General features: G+C 37.5%; 1 protein-coding gene across 2 annotated transcripts in view; it reads right to left on the bottom strand.

The window, feature by feature from the left end:
* The window catches only part of DCK (deoxycytidine kinase), a 61,331-nt gene extending 37,138 nt beyond the window's left edge, over positions 1-24,193 (bottom strand). Inside the window, exons 1-3 of one of the 2 annotated variants that reach the window (XR_010409415.1) lie at positions 23,677-23,905; positions 18,567-18,682; positions 956-1,149 (exon numbers count right to left, since the gene is read on the bottom strand). Coding sequence is in view for 1 of the 2 variants with exons in the window: in XM_045881043.3 (XP_045736999.1) it covers positions 956-1,149; positions 18,567-18,682; positions 23,677-23,767 (401 nt within the window). In the remaining variant the exon portion in view is untranslated. Of the gene's footprint in view, positions 1-955; positions 1,150-18,566; positions 18,683-23,676 lie in introns of both variants that reach the window. The other variant, XM_045881043.3, reaches the window with a different exon arrangement.
* Between the last annotated feature and the right edge of the window lie 226 nt (positions 24,194-24,419).

Below are 24,419 nucleotides of genomic sequence, written 5' to 3'. Positions count from 1 at the left end.
TTACTGTATATACAATACTTCAACCACATGTACACAGATTGAATATAGAAGCATAAATGAGAATCCAGCTATCTCCCATTTAGACATTAAAGAGATTTGCAAAAATATAAAACAATCCTCTTCTAATTTTTTGTTTTGAAAAATATAATTTTTACAAGTATGTTATTTATGCTAATATGCAATGGGTTTATTATTACTAATTTTAAATAAATTAGTAAATGTTCTTTATATTTTTCAATCTTCATTTTTAATAACATAAATATCAGTAAGACACAAAGCTCTTTGGGCTCTTCAATAATTATATTAAGAATGAAAAGGGAGGGCGCCTGGGTGGCTCAGTCGTTAAGCGTCTGCCTTCGGCTCAGGTCATGATCCCAGGGTCCTGGGATCGAGTCCCACATCGGGCTCCCTGCTCGGCGGGAAGCCTGCTTCTCCCTCTCCCACTCCCCCTGCTTGTGTTCCTGCTCTCGCTCTCTCTCTGTCAAATAAATAAATAAAATCTTTAAAAAAAAAAAAAAAAGAATGAAAAGGGATCCTGAGACCAAAGTTTGAGAACCTTTGTTCTGAGCCAACTCTCTAGCTTAAAAGAATCCTTGCATAAGCAGGGTAACTCTAAGGCCCCCTTAGAGATTTTTGATCTTGCTCAAGATGCAAGTCTTGAATATAGATCCAGACTTAACCAGAGTAGATTAAAACTTTAAGACGGTTGGAAGAAAAAAAACTCTCTGCAAATCTGAATGAAATGGCTATCATATTCCCTAAAGTTTCCATGGAAGCTAGCAATTATTAACGCTAGAACTAGAGAATGCCGTTGCTACCAAACTGCTAAAGGTAATGTTGCATCTCAAATCCTCAACACAGCCTCTCTTATTCCTTTAATTATCAGAAACAGAAATAAAAATCCCAGTTCCAAGCCACGATTCCAGAATGACAAGGGCAAGTCATTTATATATACCTGTCACTATATATAGATCGTTCAAAAAATAATACAGGTTTCTCTGCATCTTTGAGCTTGCCATCAAGACAGGCAAGCTGGGCTCGTATTCGACTGAGGCAGGCATATGACTGGAAGGTAAAAGACCACCGTTCAGGTTTCTCGTACATCATCTGAAGAACATTTCCACCACTTTCCTGAGATGTTGTCAGTTCCTATTTTGAATGTGAAAAAAGAAACAAAAAGCAAAATTAATGATCAATAGAGCTATTTAAATTTTTAAAAAAGCTCAAAAAGAGAAGTTAGATAAATAAATGCATCACAATTAGCAAAACCAAGATGATTAAGTCCTTTTCCTCCTGCTCTTTCCCATTGCAGTTTTCAGGTTGCCTGAGGTCTAGAAGAACCTGAAAGGCTAGTTTAACCATCGGTTCCTTAGAGCTTGTCCACAAGAAGTCACAAACTAAAAGCCTATGGCAGAAAATACTTGTTTAGCCCTTTTAAACATTTGAATTAGTTGTCAACAGTTATTTAACTCTTTTTTTTTAAAGATTTTATTTATTGACAGAGAGAGAGAGAGCACAGCAGGGAGAGTGGCAGGCAGAGGGAGAGAGAAAGGGAGAAGCCGGCTTCCCGCTGAGCGGGCTCGATCCCAGGACCCTGGGATCATGACCTGAGCTGAAGGTCATGACCAGACGCTTAACCAACGGAGCCACCCAGGCGCCCCAGTTGTCAATATTTAATAGCTAAATAATTTCACATAATACACCTAGATTATATCTTCTTTTTAAAAACGCAAAAACCACCAACAGCATTTTCCACGGAACTAGAACAAACAACCCTAAAATTTGTATGGAACCACAAAAAGACCCTGAAGAAAAACAAAGAAAATCGTATTGAATCCGCGGCCTCTGCCTCTCCAGCCAACTTAGTAGTCTATAAGTTTTAACAAGCACCTTTAGCCGAGTGATGGATTAACTAAAACTTTCTTGGTGTATCTATAGATTCTGTATTGTTTCCTAGAAAAACCCAGAACCAAATCCTCTTGAACAACTTCCCTCCCCCACCCCGGGGCACCAATACACAACCTCTGAGCACCATGATAAGGTCTGTAGCTGGCACCACCGAGTCTGCACACAATCAAGAAGTGTTAAAGACCACTATGCTCCTTTTTACTGAATAACTGCCCTCAAGTTCCTTTAAAAATCTTTGGGCCAGGCAGAAACCCTGGAGTTGGTTTCTGGACAAGAGTCCACCTTCTCCCCAGGTGGTGGATCTCCTGAATAAAGCTCATATGCCTTTCCAATCAGAATTCATCTCTTGAGTATTGGCTTTTCAGGTGATGAGCAGTCGAACTTGGGTCTTTCAGTAACAGTATCACAATCCTAGACTTTAAGATAAACTACAAAGCTGCAGTAATCAAAACAGTATGGTACTGGCACAAAAACAGACACATAGATCAAAGGAACAGAATAGAGAGCCCAGAAATAAACCCATGTTTATATGGTTAACTAATCTATGATAAAGGAGGCGAGAATATACAATGGGGAAAAGACCATCTCTTCAATAAATGGTGTTGGGAAAACTGGACAGCTATATGTAAATGAATGAAACTGGGCCACTTTCTAACACCATACACAAAAATAAACTCAAAATGGATTAAAGACCTAAATGTGAGACCTGAAACCATAAAACTACCTAAAAGAGAACACAGGCAGTAATTTCTCTGACATCAGCCATAGCAACATTTTTCTAGATACATCTCCCCAGGCAAGGGAACAAAAGCAAAAATCAACTATTGCGACTACACCAAAATAAAAAGCTTTTGCAAAGCAAGGGAAACCATCAACAAAACAAAAAGGCAAGCTATTGAATGGAAGAAGATATTGGCAATTGATATATCCATCTGATAAGGGGTTAATACCCAAAATATACTAAAAAAAACTCACACAACCTAACACCAAAAACCCCAATCTGATTAAAAAATGGACAGAGGACCTAAATGGACATTTTTCCAAAGAAGACATACAGATGGCCAAAAGACACATGAGAAGATCCTCAACAACACTCATCATCAGGGAAATGCCAATCAAGACCATGAGATATTACTTTATACCTGTCAGAACGGCTAAAATCCAAAAAGATAATAAGTGTTGTTGGCAAGGATATAGAGCAAAAGGAATCCTCATAGATTATTGGTGGGAATGTAAATTGGTGCAGCCACTGTGAAAACAGTTGGGAGGTTCCTCAAAAATTAAAAATAGAATGACCATATGATTCAGTAATTCCACTACTGGGTATTTACCCAAAGAAAACAAAAACACTAATTCAAAAAAGTATATGTACCCCTCTTTATTGCAGCATTATTTACAATAGCCAAGACATGGAAACCACTTAAGTGTCCACTGACAGATGAATGGATAAGAAAAATGTTATATGTGTATATATATATATATATATATATATATATATATATATATATATCATATATACAAAATATATATGAAATATAGAAATATAAAACATATAAATACATATAGTGGAATAGTACACAGCCAAAAAAAGGATGAGGTTATGCTGTTTGTGACAACATGGAAGGACCTAGAGGGTATTGTTAAATGAAATAACACAGAGAAAGGCAAATATATGATTTCATGCATATGTGGAATCTGAAAAAAACAAATGAATAAAAAAATAAACAAAAAGCAGAATCAAATCTATAAATACAGAGAACAAATTGATGGCTGCCAGAAGGGAGGAGGATGGGGGATGGGCAAAATGGGTGTAGGGGAGTGGGAGATACAAGCTTCTGGTTCTGGAATGAATAAGCCACAGGAATAAAGGGCACAGCACAGAGAATATAGTCAATTATATTGTAATAGCATTGTATGGTGCCAGATGGTAGATACACTTGGGTATTCAGTTGCTATACAACTGAAATTAATGTAATATCGTGTGTCAACTATATTCAAATGAAAAAAAAAATGTTTTTTAATGTGAAAACCAAGCAATACTGTGCCTGTAGTTCCTCTCAATAAAAATTACCTAGAACCAAGTCACCTATGCTTCCATTAGGTGGGACATATGCTCTCCAGTTTATCAGCCCCTGTCATTCCCTGTTGATTCTCTCAACAGGCCTGATTTATTTGTTAGCTACCTGGCCCGTCTAGGCATTTTAGGCCCCAATCTTCTAATAAAACAGAACAAGGCCTCCCTAAAATTTTGTGATTTCATAATCATATTTTTAGAACCAATATTTTCAGTTTAAGAAAAAAATATATAGAATAAAAATAAAGCAAAATCTCTGTAATCTTTTTTTTTTTTTTTTTTTGAGAGAGAGAGAGAGAGAGATGGAGAGCATGAGCAGGAGGGGCAGAGGGGGAGAGAAAGAATCCTCAAGCAGACTCCATGCTGAGCGTGGAGTCTGACATGGGGCCCAATCTCATGACCCTGAGATCATGACCTGAGCCGACACCAAGAGTAGAACACCCAAACTGTGCCACCCAGGTGCCCCAAACTCGGTAATCTTATAAATGAATCTGAAATAGCATCTAGAACTCATGAATTATTTTCCTTTCTATAAAATACACTTTTCCTAGCTCTGTCCACCAAAAGGCCTATAAACAATGACAACCTTTTAGGAACAAACATAAATGTCACCCAGATTATGATCTCTAAATACCATTTCCCACTGAAAGGATTTAGGGTCACATACCTGATTCCACGTCTGAAGAAAGAAATGTACAAGATGAGTTTAATACAATACCTCTTGTTCCAGGAAACAAGTAAGTTTACTATCAAAATCAACTGAGGTTGTACCAAGGGAAAGGGAGCCAACATGAAAGGGCTTCCACTTGTCAAAAAGATAGAACCCTTTGAACATCTGAAAGGAATGGTGAATGGAAGGCAAAAATTGATAAATTCATAATACTAAAGAAAACCAGAAAAAAAAAAAAAAACTCTCCAGTCATCTTTGGAGATTGCTAGGTCACCAATTAATTACTATGGAAATCTCTAGATAGAGAGAAAAAATTATCCAAAATTTTATTCTGGCCCTTTCTATACAAATGTTATTTCAAGTTAATGGAAGAGTAGATGAGGAAAAGGTCTTCTCTGACCGAAGAAATCTCAGCTAACAGGCTTGATTATTAGAATATCACCTTTTCCAACACCAACTGATATATTAGATTAGGGCAACAATTAGCAATACATCCTAAAAATCATTACAGAAAAGCTAATAGGGAATTTTTTTTTTTTTTTAAGATTTTATTTATTTACTTGACAAAGAGAGAGAGTTAGTGAGAGCAGGAACACAAGCGGGGGAGTGGGAGAGGGAGAAGCAGGCTTCCCGCCAAGCAGGGAGCCCGATGCGGGGCTAGATCCCAGGACCCTGGGATCATGACCTGAGCCGAAGGCAGACGCCTAACGACTGAGCCACCCAGGCGCCCCCTAATAGGGAATTTTATAATGTATGAATTAGGCTGATAAAACCTGAACAGACCCGGGAAATGCAAATCAGAACAGACTGATTGATTTTAACATCACAAAAGACATCCTCCTGGTGGAATGTGAAAGAAAATACACATCATCACCTAAGAAGTCCAGCCAAAAAAGAACACCAAATCTAATCAAAGCTCTAGAGATCTAACTACAAATTTACAGGAAATACAGAGATTGAGAAACATGTTAAACTATACCACAGAGATGCACTCAGCCAAGACCAGAATGATGGAAACTGTACAAGAACAAATGACCCAGTTTCTTCAACTAATAAACTGCAAAGAAAAAAGAGGAAGAGGAACCAATAGATTAAAATTGAAAGTCTTATCAACTAAATATAACATGTGAACCTTATTTGACTCTAGATAACAAACTATAAGAAAATTATAAGACAATAAAGAAATATGAACACAAACTAGATGTGATGACACAGTGGAATTACTAATCTTTTAGATGCAGGGTTTTTTTTTAAAGAATCCTTTTTTCTAGAGTTTCTATTGAGTCTTTAATTTCTACAGATAAAAATATTATCTAGAACAGAGGTCGTCAAAGTGTGGCAGGGGAATGACTGAGGAGTCCCTGAGATCCTTGCAGCGGTCTACCAGGAAAAAAAATGGTTTTAATAATAAATGTACCTTTTTCCATTCTCATTCTCTCATGAATGTATATATATATATATATATTTTTAAGATTTTATTTATTTATTTGGTAGAGAGAGACAGAACAGAAGCAGGGGGAGTGGTTGAGGGAGAAGCAGGCTTCCCACTGAGCAGAGAGCCTGATGCGGGGCTCTATCCCGGGACCCTGGGATCATGACCTGAGCAGGAGGCAGACACTTAACCAACTGGACTACTCAGGCGCCCTGAATGTATAATTTTCTAGAAACTATGTAATACATGATATTGCAAGAGTTTGAATGTAGAAGCAGATATGAGAACTCAGGAATAAGTCAGATATTAAGTGATGTGCAACATGTAAAACAATGTCACTTTTCTCACTAATTTTTTTTTTTGAAAAATATTTATGTTAACATGTAAGGGCTTACTACTGTGATTTTTAAATGAATTAGCTGATAAATTTTTTAAGTGTTTCAAGTTAAATTTCAAATATATTAAATACTGATAGACCTACTTAAAAGTCTTTGGTTCCTCAATAACCATAGACTACAAATATATATATATATGTGTGTGTGTGTATATATATATATATATATATATATAAAAAACTGGAGAGGGCGCCTGGGTGGCTCAGTTGCTAAGCGTCTGCCTTTGGCTCAGGTCATGATCCCAGGGTCCTGGGATCGAGCCCCGCATCGGGCTCCCTGCTCGGCAAGAAGCCTGTTTCTCCCTCTCCCATTCCCCCTGCTTGTGTTACTGCTCTCGCTCGCTCTCTCTCTGTCAAATAAATAAATAAAATCTTTAAAAAAAAAACAAACAAAAACTGGAGAGCATATGTCCCACCTAATGGAAAGATGGGTGACTTCGTTCTAGGTAATTTTTTTTTTTTAAGATTTTATTTATTTATTTGACAGAGAGAGACGCAGCGAGAGAGGAAACACAAGCAGGGGGAGTGGGGGAGGGAGAAGCAGGCTTCCCGCCGAGCAGGGAGCCCGATGCGGGGTCGATCCCAGGATCTTGGGATCATGACCTGAGCCGAAGGCAGGCGCTTAACGACTGAGCCACCCAGGCGCCCCGTTCTAGGTAATTTTTACTGAGAGGAACTATAGGCACAGTAGTGCTTGGTTTTCACATTAAAAAAAATCTTTTTTTCATTTGCGTATAGTTGACACACAATGTTACATTAATTTCAGTTGTATAGCATATTGATTCAACAAATCTGTATCTTATACTGTGCTCACCACAAGTATATCTACCATCTGGCACCATACAATGCTATTACAATATAATTGACTATATTCTCTGTGCTGTGCCCTTTATTCCTGTGGCTTATTCATTCCAGAACCAGAAGCTTGTATCTCTCACTCCCCTACACCCATTTTGCCCATCCCTCATCCTCCTCCCCTCTGGCAGCCAGCAGTTTGTTTTCTGTATTTATAGATTTGATTCTGCTTTTTGTTTATTTTTTTATTCATTTGTTTTTTTCAGATTCCACATATGCATGAAATAATATTTTTGCCTTTCTGACTTATTTCATATAACAATACCCTCTACCCACAAATTTTTGTTATTAGATTTTTATATAGTCTGATTAAAGTAGTTTACATTAGGGGATATCTAATTTAATATGTGGATTTTTTTTAAAGAGACCTGGTATTCTAAATGAATCTCTAATTTGTAAAATATATAGGAAATAATTTTGAGCATTTGAGGACTTCCATTGCTACTTCACTACTATGGGTCAAAGTCAATAAATCCTACCATTCTACACTTTCCAAATCAAAATAAGAGGATGAACAGAAAGAAGCCACTGATATTTCTTCCTTTTTGTGGCAATATTCTTTCTTTCTTTCACAGTAATAGAATATATTAGAATACTTTAATATTAGAGTTGTCAGATTAAGAAAGAAAAAACAAAACCCAGGACCTCCAGTTAAATCTGAATTTCAGATAAATAACAAATAACTTTTTAGTATAAGAATCTCCCAAATACCGCATGTACTTTAATTTAATATACAACACCTTATCTTCCCAACCCAGTGGACTTTCATTTTTGTTTTCTTATTTAATTCTTATACAAGCTTCATTTTTCCCATTATCATTCCCATTTTAATGATAAAGAAAAGTTTAGAAAAACTAAAGTGCTTTCTAAGATTACATGGCTAAATAATAGCTGAATTAGAGCTTATAAATATTTAGATTATCTGTAAAATTTTATTGCAACAGCATAAAATGTAACTGAATTTCACCTACAATCTTATCATTAAGCATATGCTTCTCTTTTTAAACTTTCATTTTTTTTAAGATTTTATTTATTTATTTGACAGAAAGAGAGATAGGGAGAGCAGGAACACAAGCAAGGGGAGTGGGCGAGGGAGAAGCAGGGAACCCCAATGTGGGGCTCCATCCCAGAACCCTGGGATCATGACCTGAGCGGAAGACAGACGTTTAACGACTGAGCCACCCAAGCGCACCCCCCTTTTTAAACTTTAAAAACCCATTTTATTAAGGAAAATAAAACCATTTCCAATTTTATCTATAAGGAAAAGGACGATCTCACATACCTTAGGATATGTCAGTCATTCTCACTTCCTAATATTCCTTCTCTCTAAATTCCAATGACCCACCAGTAATCCCTAAAAGGATCAACACATGCCAAATCAAACATATAAACCTAATGCTTCCATTTACAGGAACCACATCCCACTATTATTAGTTCAACTGCAATTGCTTTAGCAAAGAAGAGCTTTTATTCATAGTCCAGACAACCAGAAGGGAAAACATCCTAGGAGAGAAGTCCTCCCTTTGTGAACTAGGAATGATCATTTCCCTGCCTGTCAGAAAACCAAGAATGAGCTCTGCCCTAGCAGCTGATTACCTGGAATACTACTGTTTTTAAAAGAAAGACAGTTTATCCACCACGTGCACTGTAGGGTCAAATATTTATCCATAGTCCCAGACAAAAGGAAGAAATAAGGAGCTGTCTTCATAGATCCCTATGGTGGGCAAAGGATGCTTCCTCAGCCTGTAACATCAAGCTATATAAAGGTTCCCCCAAAAAGTCATATAAAGTCTTTAATCTTGTATAGTAACTTTCAAGGAATAAAATATGATGGCTTAATTCCTATTCTTAATCTTAGTCCAAATAAACACCCCTGAACGCTTCCTAGAAGTTCACGCTCAAAATAGGTGGTTTTCCTCTGGGGGAAAAAAATCCAGAAGTGTAAATATTGACCTCAAAGTTTCAGTTAAGAACTAAAAACCACACAACACATGGCACTGAGGCAGAATTTAAATTACATACCACAAACCACATAATTAACTGAATCTTCTTCCCAAAACTGAAAAAAAAAAAAAAAGCGTAAAATAGCAAGAAGCTAACTGTCAACAATAGGTCTGTTTAGAAAAAACTCAGCAGATGATGAACTGAAATAAGGGTGTAGTTAGTTGCCTTCCCAAACTGCTTAAAGAATAAATTTATTAAGTTTCATTAAAAAGGCTTTGTTAATTTAATTATAAACTGACTTTCCACTTATTCAGCATCCTCCAGGGGAAAAATGTTTCATACAAGTGAATCTTTTCAGTTAAATGAAGTTTATCAACTTAACCACTTTTTTTATGTAGTTATTTTTACAGGGAGGAGACACTAGTATGTATTTTATTTTCCTACTCTTGTAAGGATAGCATTTTGAAAATTACTCAGTAATAGACACTCTTAGACAACTTTATAAATACCGACTGCTGGATTTTAAGCTTATGTGTAATTGTGCCTCCAATGTACACATAAAATATCAGGCACAAACTGTTCAAATTGCTATTCAACCTTATACTAAATGAGCCCAAATTGGTATTAGTTTTTAGTTCTTGTCTATTTTTCAATTTTTCTATTTCTTCCTTAGGTGTCAGGTCATCAACATAGCCATGTCTTTACAGTCCCCCCCTTGATAGCCCCTTCTAATCAGAAAATAAGTTTATTAGATTGTGTCAAAAGCGTTAAGTAGGTACCCTATGAAGAAACCACATTAATTTTAATGCATAATTTTGTGACCTCCATTGGGGCTGCTCAAATGATGTGTTTCCTTCCTTTTTCTCAGCTTATTTATACATGCCTTATCTAGTACTTTCAACTATTACAGACATTCCCTCTTAAAAGAAAAGGTAATTAAATATGTGTTTTTAAAGCACACTTCCATCATGTATTGTCATTCAGAGTTTGGCAGACATAAAATAATTTGGTAAACTTTTTACCAATCAAAAAACATTTTCTCTTAACAAAACTTCTTCCTTTCTTGGATGTCAGCTCCTCCCGCTCAAAGAGGGTCTATGAGTAGACCAAAAAACATAAACATAAATGTACAAAGTGAAAAAAACAAAACAAAAACCAAAAAAACTCAATAAAACAGAAATACCAGGTCATATTAAATTTCTTTCAGTATTGACACCAGCTTTTAGACACTTGCCCAGTTCTTCAGAAAGGTGGTAGATGATTGTGGTTATTTTAAAGTAATTCAAATTCAAAAATAGCTTCAGGGGCAAAAAAGTGATATAAAGTAATGAAAAAAATGAAAAATAACAAAGTAAAATAAAGCCTTTATGCTTTCTCCCTTTGTACATTAAATTAACAAGAATACTAATGAGCTACAGTTGATTTCATGAGTTACAGTTGATTTCCTGATAGGTGCTAGCATTTATCTGATAGCAAAGTAGACTCCAAGCTTAATCCTAACATCATTTAAAGAAGTTTTTTCACTTCCCTAAAGGAATTACCTATCTTTGATGCTAAAGTAGAGGGCAGGGTGGTAGTGGTATCCATGTATATACGGAATTCTCTGCAGTAAAAATGTTAATTCCAAACACAAAAATTTAAGTCTTGGATTAGTTTGCTCTAGGCCTGTTTACATTATCCCTGGCATACTTTTATAAAATGAATGTGCTTAGGACTGTGAGCCAAAGGTCATATTTAAGTTTTTCTAATAGTTTATTTTTTTTTTATCTCTTAGAAGTGGAAAATAGAGAATATTTGTTGAAGATCTCTTCCACATAAATTAATTAAACTTGGTACTTTTGAGTTTCAGTTACATTAAAAAAATAAACTTAAGGTACTCCTATTTAGAAATGTGTGTGTGGCAGACAGTTATGTGTTCCCTAAAGCCACGTTGTTTCTCGTCCTGGACACAAACTAAGTTTTACTTCCCAGCCTCCCTTGTAGTTGAGTGTGGCCATGTGACTCAGTTTCTAGTCAATGGAAGCAGGACAGAAACAATGTATACCATTTCTAGGCTTCACTCTAAAAACCTCTCAAATGTGATGTTTCCCTCTTTCTCCATCAGCTAGAAGTAAAAGACACCAAGATCCTAGAGCAGAGGCTCTCAACTTCAGCTCCAGGGCAGGGGTAACAAAGTATGGTCCCCATAACAGCCACATCAAGAGCACTTGGGAACTTGTGAGAAGTGCACATTTTTAGCACCCACCCACACCAGACCTATTAAATCAGAAACTGGGGGCAGGGCCCAAATATGTGATTTAACAAGTCTTCCAGGTCATTCTAATAAACATTAAAGTTTGAAGCACTGTTCTAGAGGTTCAACGAGCCACAATTTAGAAAGGGTATGAATCCCTGAGTCACAGCATGTAGGCTATCCACCAAACACCGTACTGTACTGTTCTCTGAGAAATAAAATTTTATTATTTTGAACTACAGAGATTTTAGAGCTCATTATAGCAGCAAGTATTACCTTAAATCTACCTGAGACATACATTTAATAATATCTATTAGAAGTGAACTTGGTTTATCTGAAAAACACTTAGGATAAATTTGCAATGCACAGGGATAACAAAGTAAGTTACATATATAAAATGGGCTTGTTATATAGTAAGAAGTTTGAAACTTTTTTTTTTGAAGAACTTGGAGGACAATATGCTAGGTGAAATAAGCCAGTCACAAAAGGACAAATACTGTGTGATTTCAATTATATGAGAGTATCTACAGTAGTCAAATTCAGGGGCACCTGGCTGGCTCAGTCAGTGGAGCATGCAACTCTTGATCTCGAGGTTGTGGGTTCAAGTCCCAGAGTGGATATAGAGATTACTTAAAAATAAAATCTTTAAAATTTAAAAAATAAAATCTTAAAAATTAATTAATTAATTAAAGTAGTCAAATTCATAGATATAAGAGAGAAGAACAGCAGTTCCCAAGGGTTAAGGGAAAGGGGCAAAGGAGAATTGTTTAATGAATATAGTTTTAGTTCTACGAGATGAAAAGATTCTAAAGATCTGTTTTACAACACTGTAAATACACTTAACACTACTGAACCGTATATTTAAAAATGGTTAAGATGGTAAAATTTATGATATGTGTTTTTACCACAATGAAAATATTAATCAAAAAAAGACTACATATCTCCTTTTACTGGCCTTTCCAATACTCTTTTACTCTTGCCCAAAGTAAGTCCAAAGTCTACTACATGAAAATAATTTAGAGAACCAATATTGACTCATCACCCAATTATAAAAATAATAGTCAGGTAGTTGCTCTAAAAATATAAATGCTTAAATTAAAACTAAATAAAAAATCTGCAGTACAATTTTACAGCTCTCAACATGTTAGTTGTTGTCTGAGTTTAACTACACCAAATTAGAAAATTAACCATAAGCCAGGATATCATTTTCTAGTTTTTCAGGGTAATCTAAAAGCCCATACAAAATGCTTTCTTTTGATTCTACACATGAAGTTTTGGAGACTACAAATTGCTGGGGTTTTTGTATGCAACTATGAATGTTAAGAATAAAATACATATTAAAAATTCATCCAAGAAAACACTGTGTATCATCTTTACCAACTTGAGTGTAATTTTATCAGTTTTTTCCCCTCTGAAAAGGATCCAGATAAAAAATGTGAATGCCTCAGAGTCAAATTATATTATGTAAAAGTTGATAGACTATCTCTAGAAAGCAGCTTAGCTATACTTATTTTTAAAAATCTATATTCTTGGGCCTACCTAACTTCACTTTTGGAAATTTGTCTTAAATAACCCAGAATACAGATTTAACCACAAAGATTTTATCACATTACTAAGCAAATAGGGTATCGTTCCACTATTATTAGGCATTTATATTATATAAATACTGGTACATGGACACAATAAGTTAGGCTGCCTTTAGAAATCATTTACAGAATGTCATTTTTAATTACCTTTGATATAAGCATTATGGGGAGGAAAAAAACAAAGCACAAAATTGTTTACGGTTGTGCCAAGTAACATCTATAGTCTTCTCTGGGTAATAAGATTGCAGGCAAGTTTTATTTCCTTCCTTTGGTAGTCTATGATATTTTCTTAACTTCAAACAATGAACATGTATTACCGTATAATATTTTAAAAAATTATGTCCCCCCCCACTGCCAATATTAGATATAGTAAATTACTATCATAAGATACATATAGGGTGGTGGGATAACAAATAAGTTTTACTCTGTTTCTGGCATTCATATCTGTAATTCTGTAACTCACTTCATGATAGAATACTTCATTATTTTGCAGAAAGCACAAATTATTGTCAAGATAAGTGAAAACCAGTAATATCGAGTAAAGATACAAAATCATTTATCTTTTAATTCTAATCTAACCTCTGTAAACAATGCAAAAAAGCCGATTTAAGTTCAATCAAAAAAGATTAGAATCTACCAAACAAGATAATCACAAAATAGCCAACAAAAGTTATCAGGTAACTTCAGAAGGTATGAGAAGTACTTTATCAAGCATTCCTAATTTTCAAGAATGACTTATCAAAAGATGCTGTTATTTGAAAAACAAGTATATTTTATCCCTTCTTTATCATAGTTCTAATTTCCAGTAGCTCCTTAGTGGTAAAAAAGTGTTGGATAAAAGTAAAATAATGCTTCGCAATTAAGAACAAAGATCCCCTAAGACTCCAGCTCAATAAGAAAAACAGGACAGAGCAGAGATATGTTCTTAAGAATTTGTCCATCTCAAAAATAAGCTAAAAGGAAGTAATTAAATCAAAGCTTTGGGCCTAAATAATAATATAAACCACCAAATAAGCAACTATTTGAAATAAACCTTTAATTCAAAGATTGATGATCATCTGGGTGGCACCTTTAAAGATAATCTTACCATGGGAGGGGAAAGGAGGGAAGGCTACATAATCTTTTTAGGTACTCTGCCTCATTATTTTGCTAAAATTGGTGCAGCTTATCAATACTGTAGCAACATTTCAGCCACTAGGTGGCAGGTAAAAAAAAAATGAAACAGCTAAAAAACAAAATGCAAGCAAAGCATGCAGGTGCAAATTAAGTTACTGACTAGGGTAAGAGATCAAAGGTACCACAACCCAACTCTTCCAATTCTACAGCAACTGCCAAGAAGTGTGATTAAATGAAGAACATCCAAAGTAGGACTGGCCTTGCCAAGGTTGGGTCTGAAGACCGTCTTCTAAGAAAATTGAGATTTGGACCGTGAGTGATTCACACTATAAGGCCAAGGAATCAATCAGAAATGAGTCTGGGGAAGAAGGGCTCAAAGATGAAGGAAGAAAATCCCATTTCTTGAGTTTAGTGGAGGTGTGGAATAAAAGAAGAAAATATCCAAAGCTAGAGAGAACCCACCCACCACCATCCTCACACTCCACAACCTTATCTCCAAAATACTATCCACACTGTCTGAAATGCCACCTAGAAGTACAGAACACTAACAACATAAACAGACCCCAATATATACACAAAAATAAAACTATTCTCCAAGAATATGCACCAATTAAGGTTATCAAATTTTAATATCATGGAGACATGACTAGATTACAGTAAACTGTATGATGAACATATGGGTTCATCTACATGGTAGTTATAAAGGTCAATTTGGAATTTTGACTCCAGTACATGGGAAGAAAATGCCCCACCCATAAACATGAGTATCAGATCCATGAAACCAAGAGTCTTAAAACAGAGACAGATGCATCAATGTGTCACAGTCTGATGACATCAGTCATTAAGATAATATAACTAATTCCCCTGGGCTCTGATTCTAAGCTTAATAGACAACCTGCTTATTATAAATTTGTCTTCCCATATATATTAATGCAATGTTTTCTACCTTTCCTCTCCAACATAACTAAAGGGGTCAATATAATCCCAACACTAACAGTGATTCACTAGGGCAGTCATTTTTAACCAGGAGGCATTCCACATATTAAAATTCCCAAGGGATTGTTTATCATTTTATAAAACACCCTAAAACTGTGAGATTCTTATGAGTTCCTTCCACTGGTTGAGAATTATGGACCTCCACAGAGAATAAATTGACCTAATTTGGTGAATCTGATAATTACATTTCTCTCTACAAATTAAAATTTTTGGCATTTTGGTTTTTATATATCAGTTTCTGCACCCCAGATTAATTATAGGTATACTGAAAGGCAGAGGTGTCTCTTTGATGTGCCAAAGAATCAGTTACACATATTGAATATAAGTTAGAAGCTTATGACACTGAAACCAGAATGGGCCTTAAATGGAGGTTAACTAATCCAATCTAGTCTAACATTCTCTCAATGAAAGAATCCCTTCTGTATTTCTGACATTGGTTTACTTTGTCTACTTCCTACCTAACACCTGAGAAATAACTGCACTGATAGTTTACCCCAAAAATGAGGGGGAAAGAGGTGTTTTTAGAACATATATATCTCATTTCTTCTTTTTTTTTTTTTTTAAGATTTTATTTATTTGACAGAGACACAGCAAGAGAGGGAACACAAGCAGGGGGAGTGGGAGAGGGAGAAGCAGGGAGAGGGAACACAAGCAGGGGGAGTGGGAGAGGGAGAAGCAGTTTTCCCGCTGAGCAGGGAGCCCAGGGGCTCGATCCCAGGACCCCCGGGATCATGACTTGAGCCGAAGGCAGACGCTTAACAAATGAGCCACCCAGGCACCCCATATATATATATATATCTCATTTCTAAAGGTAAGCAAACCTGAGCAGGGCACTTCAGTGAAAGAGGCCACAAGACATACTTTGGAAGATAAAAATGCAGAGTGGAGGAAAGACAGAACACCCAAAGGAAAATGACAAAATGACCTGAACAGGGACTTCACAAAAGAAATCCAAATGGCAAATAAATTAATTAAATAAAGGAGCACAATCTCATAAGCAATCAAAGAAATACAAATTAAAAACATAGGGGCGCCTGGGTGGCTCAGTCGTTGGGCATCTGCCTTCAGCTCAGGTCATGATCCCGGGGTCCTGGGATCGAGGCCCGCATCGGGCTCCCTGCTCAGCGGGGAGTCTGCTTCTCCCTCTCCCTCTCCCCCTGCTTGTGTTCCCTCTTTCACTGTGTCTCTCTCTGTCAAATAAATAAATAAAAATTTAAAAAAAAAATTAAAAACATAAAAGATATTAAACACCCAACAGAATGGCAAAAATTAGGAAACTGGATAATAACCACTTTGGAAAACAGGCATCATACAAATAGCCCACCAACCAGGGATTTTACTTCTTATTCCTAGAGAAACTCTTGCATGCGTGCACCAGGATTCATGTTCATAATAGGGCTGTTTTTACAGAAACTAAATTAGAAATCACTCAGAAATTGGTCAAAAGTATAGAATAGACAAATAGCCATGTGTGAATACAACTGAATACTATATGGGAATGAAAATGCACAAACTGCAACCGTATGCAAAAATATAGACAAATTTCATAGGCTTAATAATCAAAAAAAGAAAGAAGAAAAAGATTGCAAACAGGTGATTTCATTTATATAACATTCAAAAACAGACAAAACTAAATTATATTTCTTAGAGATATGTTCACATACAGTCAAATTATTTTTAGAAAGCAGAGGAAGTATTATTGCAGGAGTTATTTTATGTGATTGATTATCCCTAGCAGTTGTTACCCTAGGAAAGGAGATACTGTGACCTAAGGACAAACAGGGACTTCTGGAATATCAGTAATATTCTATTTCTTGACCTGGCTAATGATTAGCTTTCCAATTGTTCTTCAAACTATACATAAGTTTCCTATACTTGTCTATAGTTATATCATGTGTCAATAAAAAATATTGAAAGAAAGGGCACCTGGGTGGCTCAGTTGGTTAAGCGACTGCCTTCGGCTCAGGTCATGATCCTGGAGTCCCAGGATCGAGTCCCACGTCGGGCTCCCTGCTCAGCAGGGGGTCTGCCTCTCTCTCTGACCCTCCCCCCTCTCATGCTCTCTATCTCATTCTCTCTCTCAAATAAATAAATAAAATGTTAAAAAAAAAATGTTGAAATAAAGAAGCAAATAAATTTGCCCACTTTAAAATTCTACTTAAGGCTAATCTTGCCTTTCCCCACAGACCAGACTGAAATTCTATTTCTTAAAAAAGTGGAGTCCATATGGAAAGGAAGTCCCTTCAAGATTTAATCCTGAATTATTCTAAGGATCAGAGTGTACTCAGCTGCACCCCTAAAGTTAACTATGCTTGACAAATCAGTGTGTGAGAAAATATTTTTGGTTATTCAAAACCATATATCCTCAAAGTCTACAGAATTATCTCGCTAATGATCTACATTTTAAATACTCAATTATTATTCCCAGATTCCCTTATACCAACAGCTAAATTTGAAAAAATAGACATTTTTGTTCAATCCTCCATCTTCCTCAATTCTAACAAAGTAAGTTTCTAGAACACATTTCCATTTTGAAGATTTCTGCTATGCTACTTTCAATTTCAAGTCTCATTTCTCCAGAAATGAAATCTTAGCAATCAGATCTCTTTCCTTCATACACATACAATAAAAAATTTTGCAAAAAAAAACAAAATTTAACTGTTATTCCTTCTTTCTTATTTGTGTCCAGGGTGAAAGTCTGGCAAGAATGAAAAGTACAAAGAAATAAGAAGATAAATGCTTCTCTCTAATACAGAAGGCCCAAAAGGTAAACTGATAGGGGCACCTGGCTGGCTCAGTTGTTTTAAGCGGCTACCTTCGGCTCAGGTCATGATCTCAGGATCCTGGGATCGAGCCCCATATCGGGGGGGTCCCTGCTCAGTGGGGAGCCTGCTTCTCCCTCTCCTCCCCGTTCCTGCTCTCTCAGTGTCTCTCCCTCTTTCAAATAAATAAATGAAATCTTTATTTAAAAAAAAAAGGTAAACTAATAAAATTCAGTTACTGGGTAGTTTTTTTGGTCTTTGTTTTCCTTGTTTGCTTGTTTTTAAACAAAATGTAAAAAGCTACTCAAGGAATTTAATTTGCCATTAGATTTTTTTAACTTTTTAATTAATTTTTAAAAACTCTTAAAATTCTACTTAGATGCAATGAGTACATAAATCTTAAGTGCACAGCTCAATGAATGTTTATACACACACACACACACATATACACACACATCCATGTATGAAGATGAAGATACAGACTTAAAGCTAGATGTGAAAATGTTATTAGGAAAAAAACCCAAAAACCCAAAAGGTTAAATACCACTGGTCCTCTAAAGCAATAGATATTTATTTAGTTAATTTTTTTTTCATACCTCACAGTCACCTTGAGCACTTTGAACATTGCACCACCTGGCAACAGGTTCAGGAACCACTTCCCAATCCTCGCAGACCTGTTTTAGGATATTCACAAATGTTGTCTTCCCTGAAGCTGTTGTGAGAGGAAAAGGAAAATTAAAGAAGGAGACTAAGAAAGAGACTTAGAAAAAAAAAAAAAAGTCAAAATAGACATCAGCTTTTTCAAAATTTATACTAGCAAACAATACAAAAAACAAAAATACTCAATTTCCCAAACTTTCTCTTTAGATTTGTTTCAGTGAAAATTAAAAGGGTCCCCACCCACTTGTATTAAGCACATTTGTTATTGTTTTTAGTTTATCAAAGCCACGGAATAGAAGAATTTAAAATCTGGTGTAACTTTGGCAACGTGTTACGGCAGAAAAAAAAAAAAATCCTAGTCCTAGCCTCACTTTCCTTAACTAAGTAATTAGAGATAACTGTGGGAAATGGTTAAGGCTATTCTTCCACTTAATTAGATATGTGATTTTGGGCAAGTCACTGAATCTCTCTGAGCCTGTTTCTTCATAATACAATGGAAATAATAATACCCTCTTTATGGAAACTGTTGTGATAAACAAGCTATGACTACAGTGACAATCATTATAGGCTCTTGCATTTTCAAAATTTTTCTGTCTACTGGCTCTATTCTCTGTTTACAAACTTAAGTCTTTCCTATCTAAAACCAACTTAGAAACAGCCAAATGAACTATAAAATCAATATAAAGATGTATCCAATACCCAGAGTTTTACAATGAGAATTAGTATGATTATATGACACTAATTATATAACTATACAACATTAAGCCATAGTACCTAACAGAAATTATAAAAACAGTTTTGCAAAGACCCTTATAAGGAATAGCCATGTTTTCTCTGCTTCACTTTCATGGTTCTGTGCACTTATCCAACCCTTTAAAAAAAAGTTGTATGTACATTGCTCCTCCCTGATCATTCACTAGTTTCTGAGACACCTATATGGAAAATAACGGAAATAGTTCAGGTATAATCAGGACATATTATATTCACTATTTTAATATTACTTGGGAATACATTCCATTTAACAGTAGGGAAAGTCTTAACCTAGAATTTTACAGGGTGTAGCAACAATCCCAATGACCACCACACCCTTCTTATCTGAAGTCACCAAAAGTGGTTATATTAGACATCTCTGGTCAATATAATGTGTCTCTCTATGTGTCTCCATATGTATATAAAAATACACACACATAGATTAAAATATAAAAAAGCATCTTCTGTAAGCTTACAAGGAAAGCTTCCTCATCCTTATAAAATGGGATCCAAAGAGGGCAAAAAGAACTTACTTTTGACTTGAATAACTATATTCAAACCTAGGACATTACATAGGCAATAGAAAAGAAGAAAAAAACCAGAACTTTAACAGATCACACATAGAGGGACGCCTGGGTAGCTCAATCGGTTGAGTGTCTGACTCTTGGTTTTGGCTCAGGTCATGATCTCATGGGTCATGGGATCAAGCCCCATGTCAGGAATCAAGCTCAGTGGGGAGTCTGCTTGAAGATTCTTTCCCTCTGCCCCTCTCCCCCACTTTCTCTCTCAATAAATTTTTTTTTTTTTAAAAAAGATCACACATAGAGCAAAAACAGGGATGGGGAGGAAGGGGGTCAATAAGAAGGTAACATAGAAAAGAGAACTGCTGAGAAGCAAAACAAAGTCATATTATCCCCACAGGATAGGAGAAAAGGTATTAAGGATAAACTAGATGACCATTAGATTTAATCATGGGAAAAAGACTGGTGACCGCAGATTTCGTATGGAGCATTTAGAATGGTAAGCAGAAGCATATAAAATGATCACTGGACATTCACTGAGGTAGACAGAAGAAGGAAAGGAAAACATGATGTTCAGAAAGAGGATCCAATCTGGACACCTGGGTGGCTCAGCTGGTTAAGTGTCTGCCTTTGGCTCAGGTCATATCCCAGCATCCTGGGATCGAATCCCACATCAGTCTCCTTGCTCAGTGGGGAGCCTGCCTCTCCCTCTGCCTGCTGCTCCCCCTGCTTGTGCTCTCTCTCTCTGACAAAAAAGTAAAATCTTTAAAAAAAAAAAAAAAAGAAAGATGATCCAAGGAACACATGATAAAATCAGGCATCAGCCAGAGTCTGAAAGCATTTAAAGCTAGAACATTCAGCTGTCTTCTGACATGCCTACAAACAGAAAAATTTCATGTGATCATACTCCAAAATTTTAAGAGCAAAAACAGCTATTCTTTAAAATTACTCTTCAGTTCAAGCAGAGTAACAACAGTTACCTGTAGTTCCCAATCAGATTAATATCTAGTTCCTTAACTTTTTGGGGGGAAAGTGGGGAGCTGGAAAATAAGCCAATTAATAAATTAATATTCTATGAAAGCAAAGGAGAACAAGGACCAAAGACACTGATGTTAATACTTTAAAAGTCATGGGACCTAACAGAATTACTAATGCCAACCAGGTATTACAATGCCAAAAATCATCTATACAAACTATTAAGATGAAAAGAAGCAGGGAGGGCCTCCATAAATCTAATACAAGGGAGTATTTTAGCAACAGAGAACATGAGAAGATAAGTTACTGAGTATAAAACTAAAATGACCAGTTAAAGTTTAAATTCTAGGAATCACTAAATAGTCTTCTACACACATATTAGCAATTTGTACATTTATACTTATTTGGGTCTGGCAAATAAGGTGGAAGGGACAGGAACAACAGTGCTAGCACATTAACAGCAACTGACAAAGCCTCAGCATCAGGAAGACAGTAAGTGGTAAGGGCGCCTGGGTGGCTCAGTAGGTTAAGCGACTGCCTCCGGCTCAGGTCATGATCCCGGAGTCCCGGGATCGAGTCCCGCATCGGGCTCCCTGCTTAGCAGGGAGTCTGCTTCTCCCTCTGACCCTCCCCCCTCTCATGTGCTCTCTCTCTCATTCTCTCTCTCTCAAATAAATAAATAAAATCTTTAAAAAAAAAAAAGTAAATGGTAAGGAACATAACCCATCTAAATAGCAAATTGTTATCTTACAGAAACAAACATCCAGTGTTACCAAATCTTCAGATATTTTAAGAAATGCCAAGAATCTAGATGTTCACAAGAAATCTCAAAATTTTTAAATGCTAGTAATTCATTAAAATTTTTTTTTCAAATCTATGCAGGCCACTATTGTGCAAATGCAAGCCACCAGTTTGCAACTCCTTCCAGTGTAGGTAATGGAGAAATCAGAGAATTTTAAGTAGGGGATAACACAATTAGATTTGTATATAGAAAGTCTGCTCTGGAGTTAGTTAAGAGAAACTGGAGATGGGGTGACATATTAGGAAATTATTTCAGGTGCTGGGAAGATTAAAGATGCTTGGGGAGTAGTAACTTTCTAGATATGATATGTTGCTTAATTGGATTTATGAAAGGGAAGGGGATTAATTCATTGTGGTATTGATCTGAAGGGTTGTTCATTTAAATTTACTTTTGAAATGGCTGCTCAACTACTTCCTCCTTTACATATGTTCTTCTTTATCCAATATGTAGCTATGAGGAACCCTACTAGTAAACTGAATTCAATTTCAAAGAACTTATCATAAGAGGAAATGAGAGTCTATTATAGGGACCTTTTACACTGGTGCCTGAATACTGGAGCAAGGTAACAAGATCTCCTCTTTAAGAGCGTGTTCAGCAATTTTCTACTCCTTGGAATGCTGCTATAGCATCTGCTTTGCCCCATCTTTTTAAAGAAGTACAAGAGCTTTGAATGTGTTAAGAATTAAAAAACATTTGCTGTATGCATGAATGGCCAGTACCCAACTTGGAGCCAAAAAAATTCTATCAGAACAGGAAGTGTCAGGCATAGGTTTCCTGTGGTAGGAAATACAGAAGAATTTAAGTTCAGATGCACCTTGCAAAATGACATGCATGGTATAGTCTGCCCTCATCTGGGTTAGGAACAGAAACAGTACTGGTCTTTGAAAAAAAAGCCAGTGTTTACTTGGATGTGGGAGCAGGGGTGAGGAACGCCATGATATTAAGATCATTAAAAAAAACTCTTCCCTTGGGGCTCCTGGGTGGCTCAGTCGTTAAGCGTCTGCCTTCGGCTCAGGTCCTGATCCCGGCATCCTGGGATCGAGCCCCGCATCAGGTTCCCTGTTCCGCGGGAAGCCTGCTTCTCCCTCTCCCACTCCCCCTGCTTGTGTTCCCTCTCTCACTGTGTCTCTCTCTGTCAAATAAAGAGAATCTTTAAAAAAACAAACAAAAAAAAACCTCTTGCCTTGAACTTCAATGTTTAGAGCCATTTTATCCATAATCGTTAAAACTGGAAATCATCCAAATGTTCACAATTGGGAAGAGATAAACTGTGGTATATCCATGCAATGGAATACTACTCAGCAAAAAAACAGAACTACAGATACAAGCAATATGCTAAAATAAAAGAAGCGTTATGCTAAATAAAAGAAGCGAGACACAAAAGGCTACATACTCTGTCGTTCCATTTATAAGACATTCTGGAAAAAGGCAAAACTTACAGAAACAGAAACCAGATCAGTGGTTGCCAAGGGGTAGGAATGCAGAGGGAGCTGACCACAAAAGAGCACCAGGGAACTTTTTGAGGTGATAAAAATGTACTGAATCTTGATCATGATGGTAGTAAAAGAGCATTATATGTTTGTCATACCTCATTGAAGAGGACACCTAAAAAAGGATAATTTAATGTATGTAAATTACACCTCAAGAACACACACACACACCCTCAATACAAACACAAAACCAAAAACAACCCTTCCCTTTGCGCAATTCCAACAAGGGGAGGAAACTGGCCCAAAGTGCACCCTAACGAGGCCCGAAGGCCCGGGCGTGCACGACCTGACGCCCTGGGGCCACCGCCACCCTCGGGGAACGGGACAGAAGCTGGGCGGGACAGGGCAAAATGATTTCGGAGCGAAGGGAATTCGAGGCCGTGTCCGCATCTACATAGCCAGGCTGGAAGAAAGCCCTCACTGAGGAGCAGCAGAGATGCAGCGAAGGAGCGCTGCTGCCGCCGCCGCGGCTCCCCGTGCTTTGGGAACATTTCCCGAGGCTCCTTACCGATGTTCCCTTCGATGGCAATTTTCTTGATGCGGGTCCCCTCAGAGCCAGTCGCGGGAGATGGGCAGCTCCTCTTCGGTGGGGTGGCCATTCTGGTCCTGTGGCGGCCCGGAGCGCATCCAGCAGGGAGGTCTGGGAAGTGGCCACAGGTGCGCGCGCTGATGCTCACACCACTGCCGAACGTGACCTGACACGCAAGCTGAGCTCCCGCCTGCAGCAGGTTCTCCAGCCGCCGGGTCCTGGGGTTTGATTTTGGCGCGCGGAGGCAGCTGCCGATGGGGGCGGGACTGCGGCGCGGCCGCCCGCCCAGCCGGGAAGCCACGCCCCTTCCCTCTCCCCGAGCTGGCGAAGCCCCTCGGCCTCCGACGCCGCGGGCGGGGCCTCTGCGGGCGGGGCCTCTGCGTGCGCGCCCGGCACGTCGGGTCACGCGGGAGCACAGGGTGGGATCGCGCGCGCAGTGGAGCGCCTCTTCCCGGGACTCGGGGCGGGCGTTCCGGAGAGCTGTGGAACCAAGGGTGACCGCCGAAGCTGGAGGGCGAGCGAGGGCAGGGGTGCCACCTGCCTTCGTCAACAGGTGTGGGCCGGCCCCGACTTTGGAGAACTGGCCTTTCCAGTGGGGCCTGTGGAGATAAACAGAGCGTCTGGAACAGAACTAACTGGGAAGCTGTATGAGGTGGAGAAATCAAACGGGTTACCCTGTGTAGTCAGCCTGGAGGACAACCATCAGGCTAAAGTGCCGCTGG

The sequence above is a fragment of the Mirounga angustirostris genome, unplaced genomic scaffold (assembly GCF_029215605.1).
Source record: "Mirounga angustirostris isolate CCGP_5_RB_7025 unplaced genomic scaffold, mMirAng1.0.hap1 SCAF_2, whole genome shotgun sequence".
In the NCBI taxonomy this organism is placed as follows: Eukaryota; Metazoa; Chordata; class Mammalia; order Carnivora; family Phocidae; genus Mirounga; species Mirounga angustirostris.
This window is presented reverse-complemented; position numbering and strand designations above follow the sequence as displayed.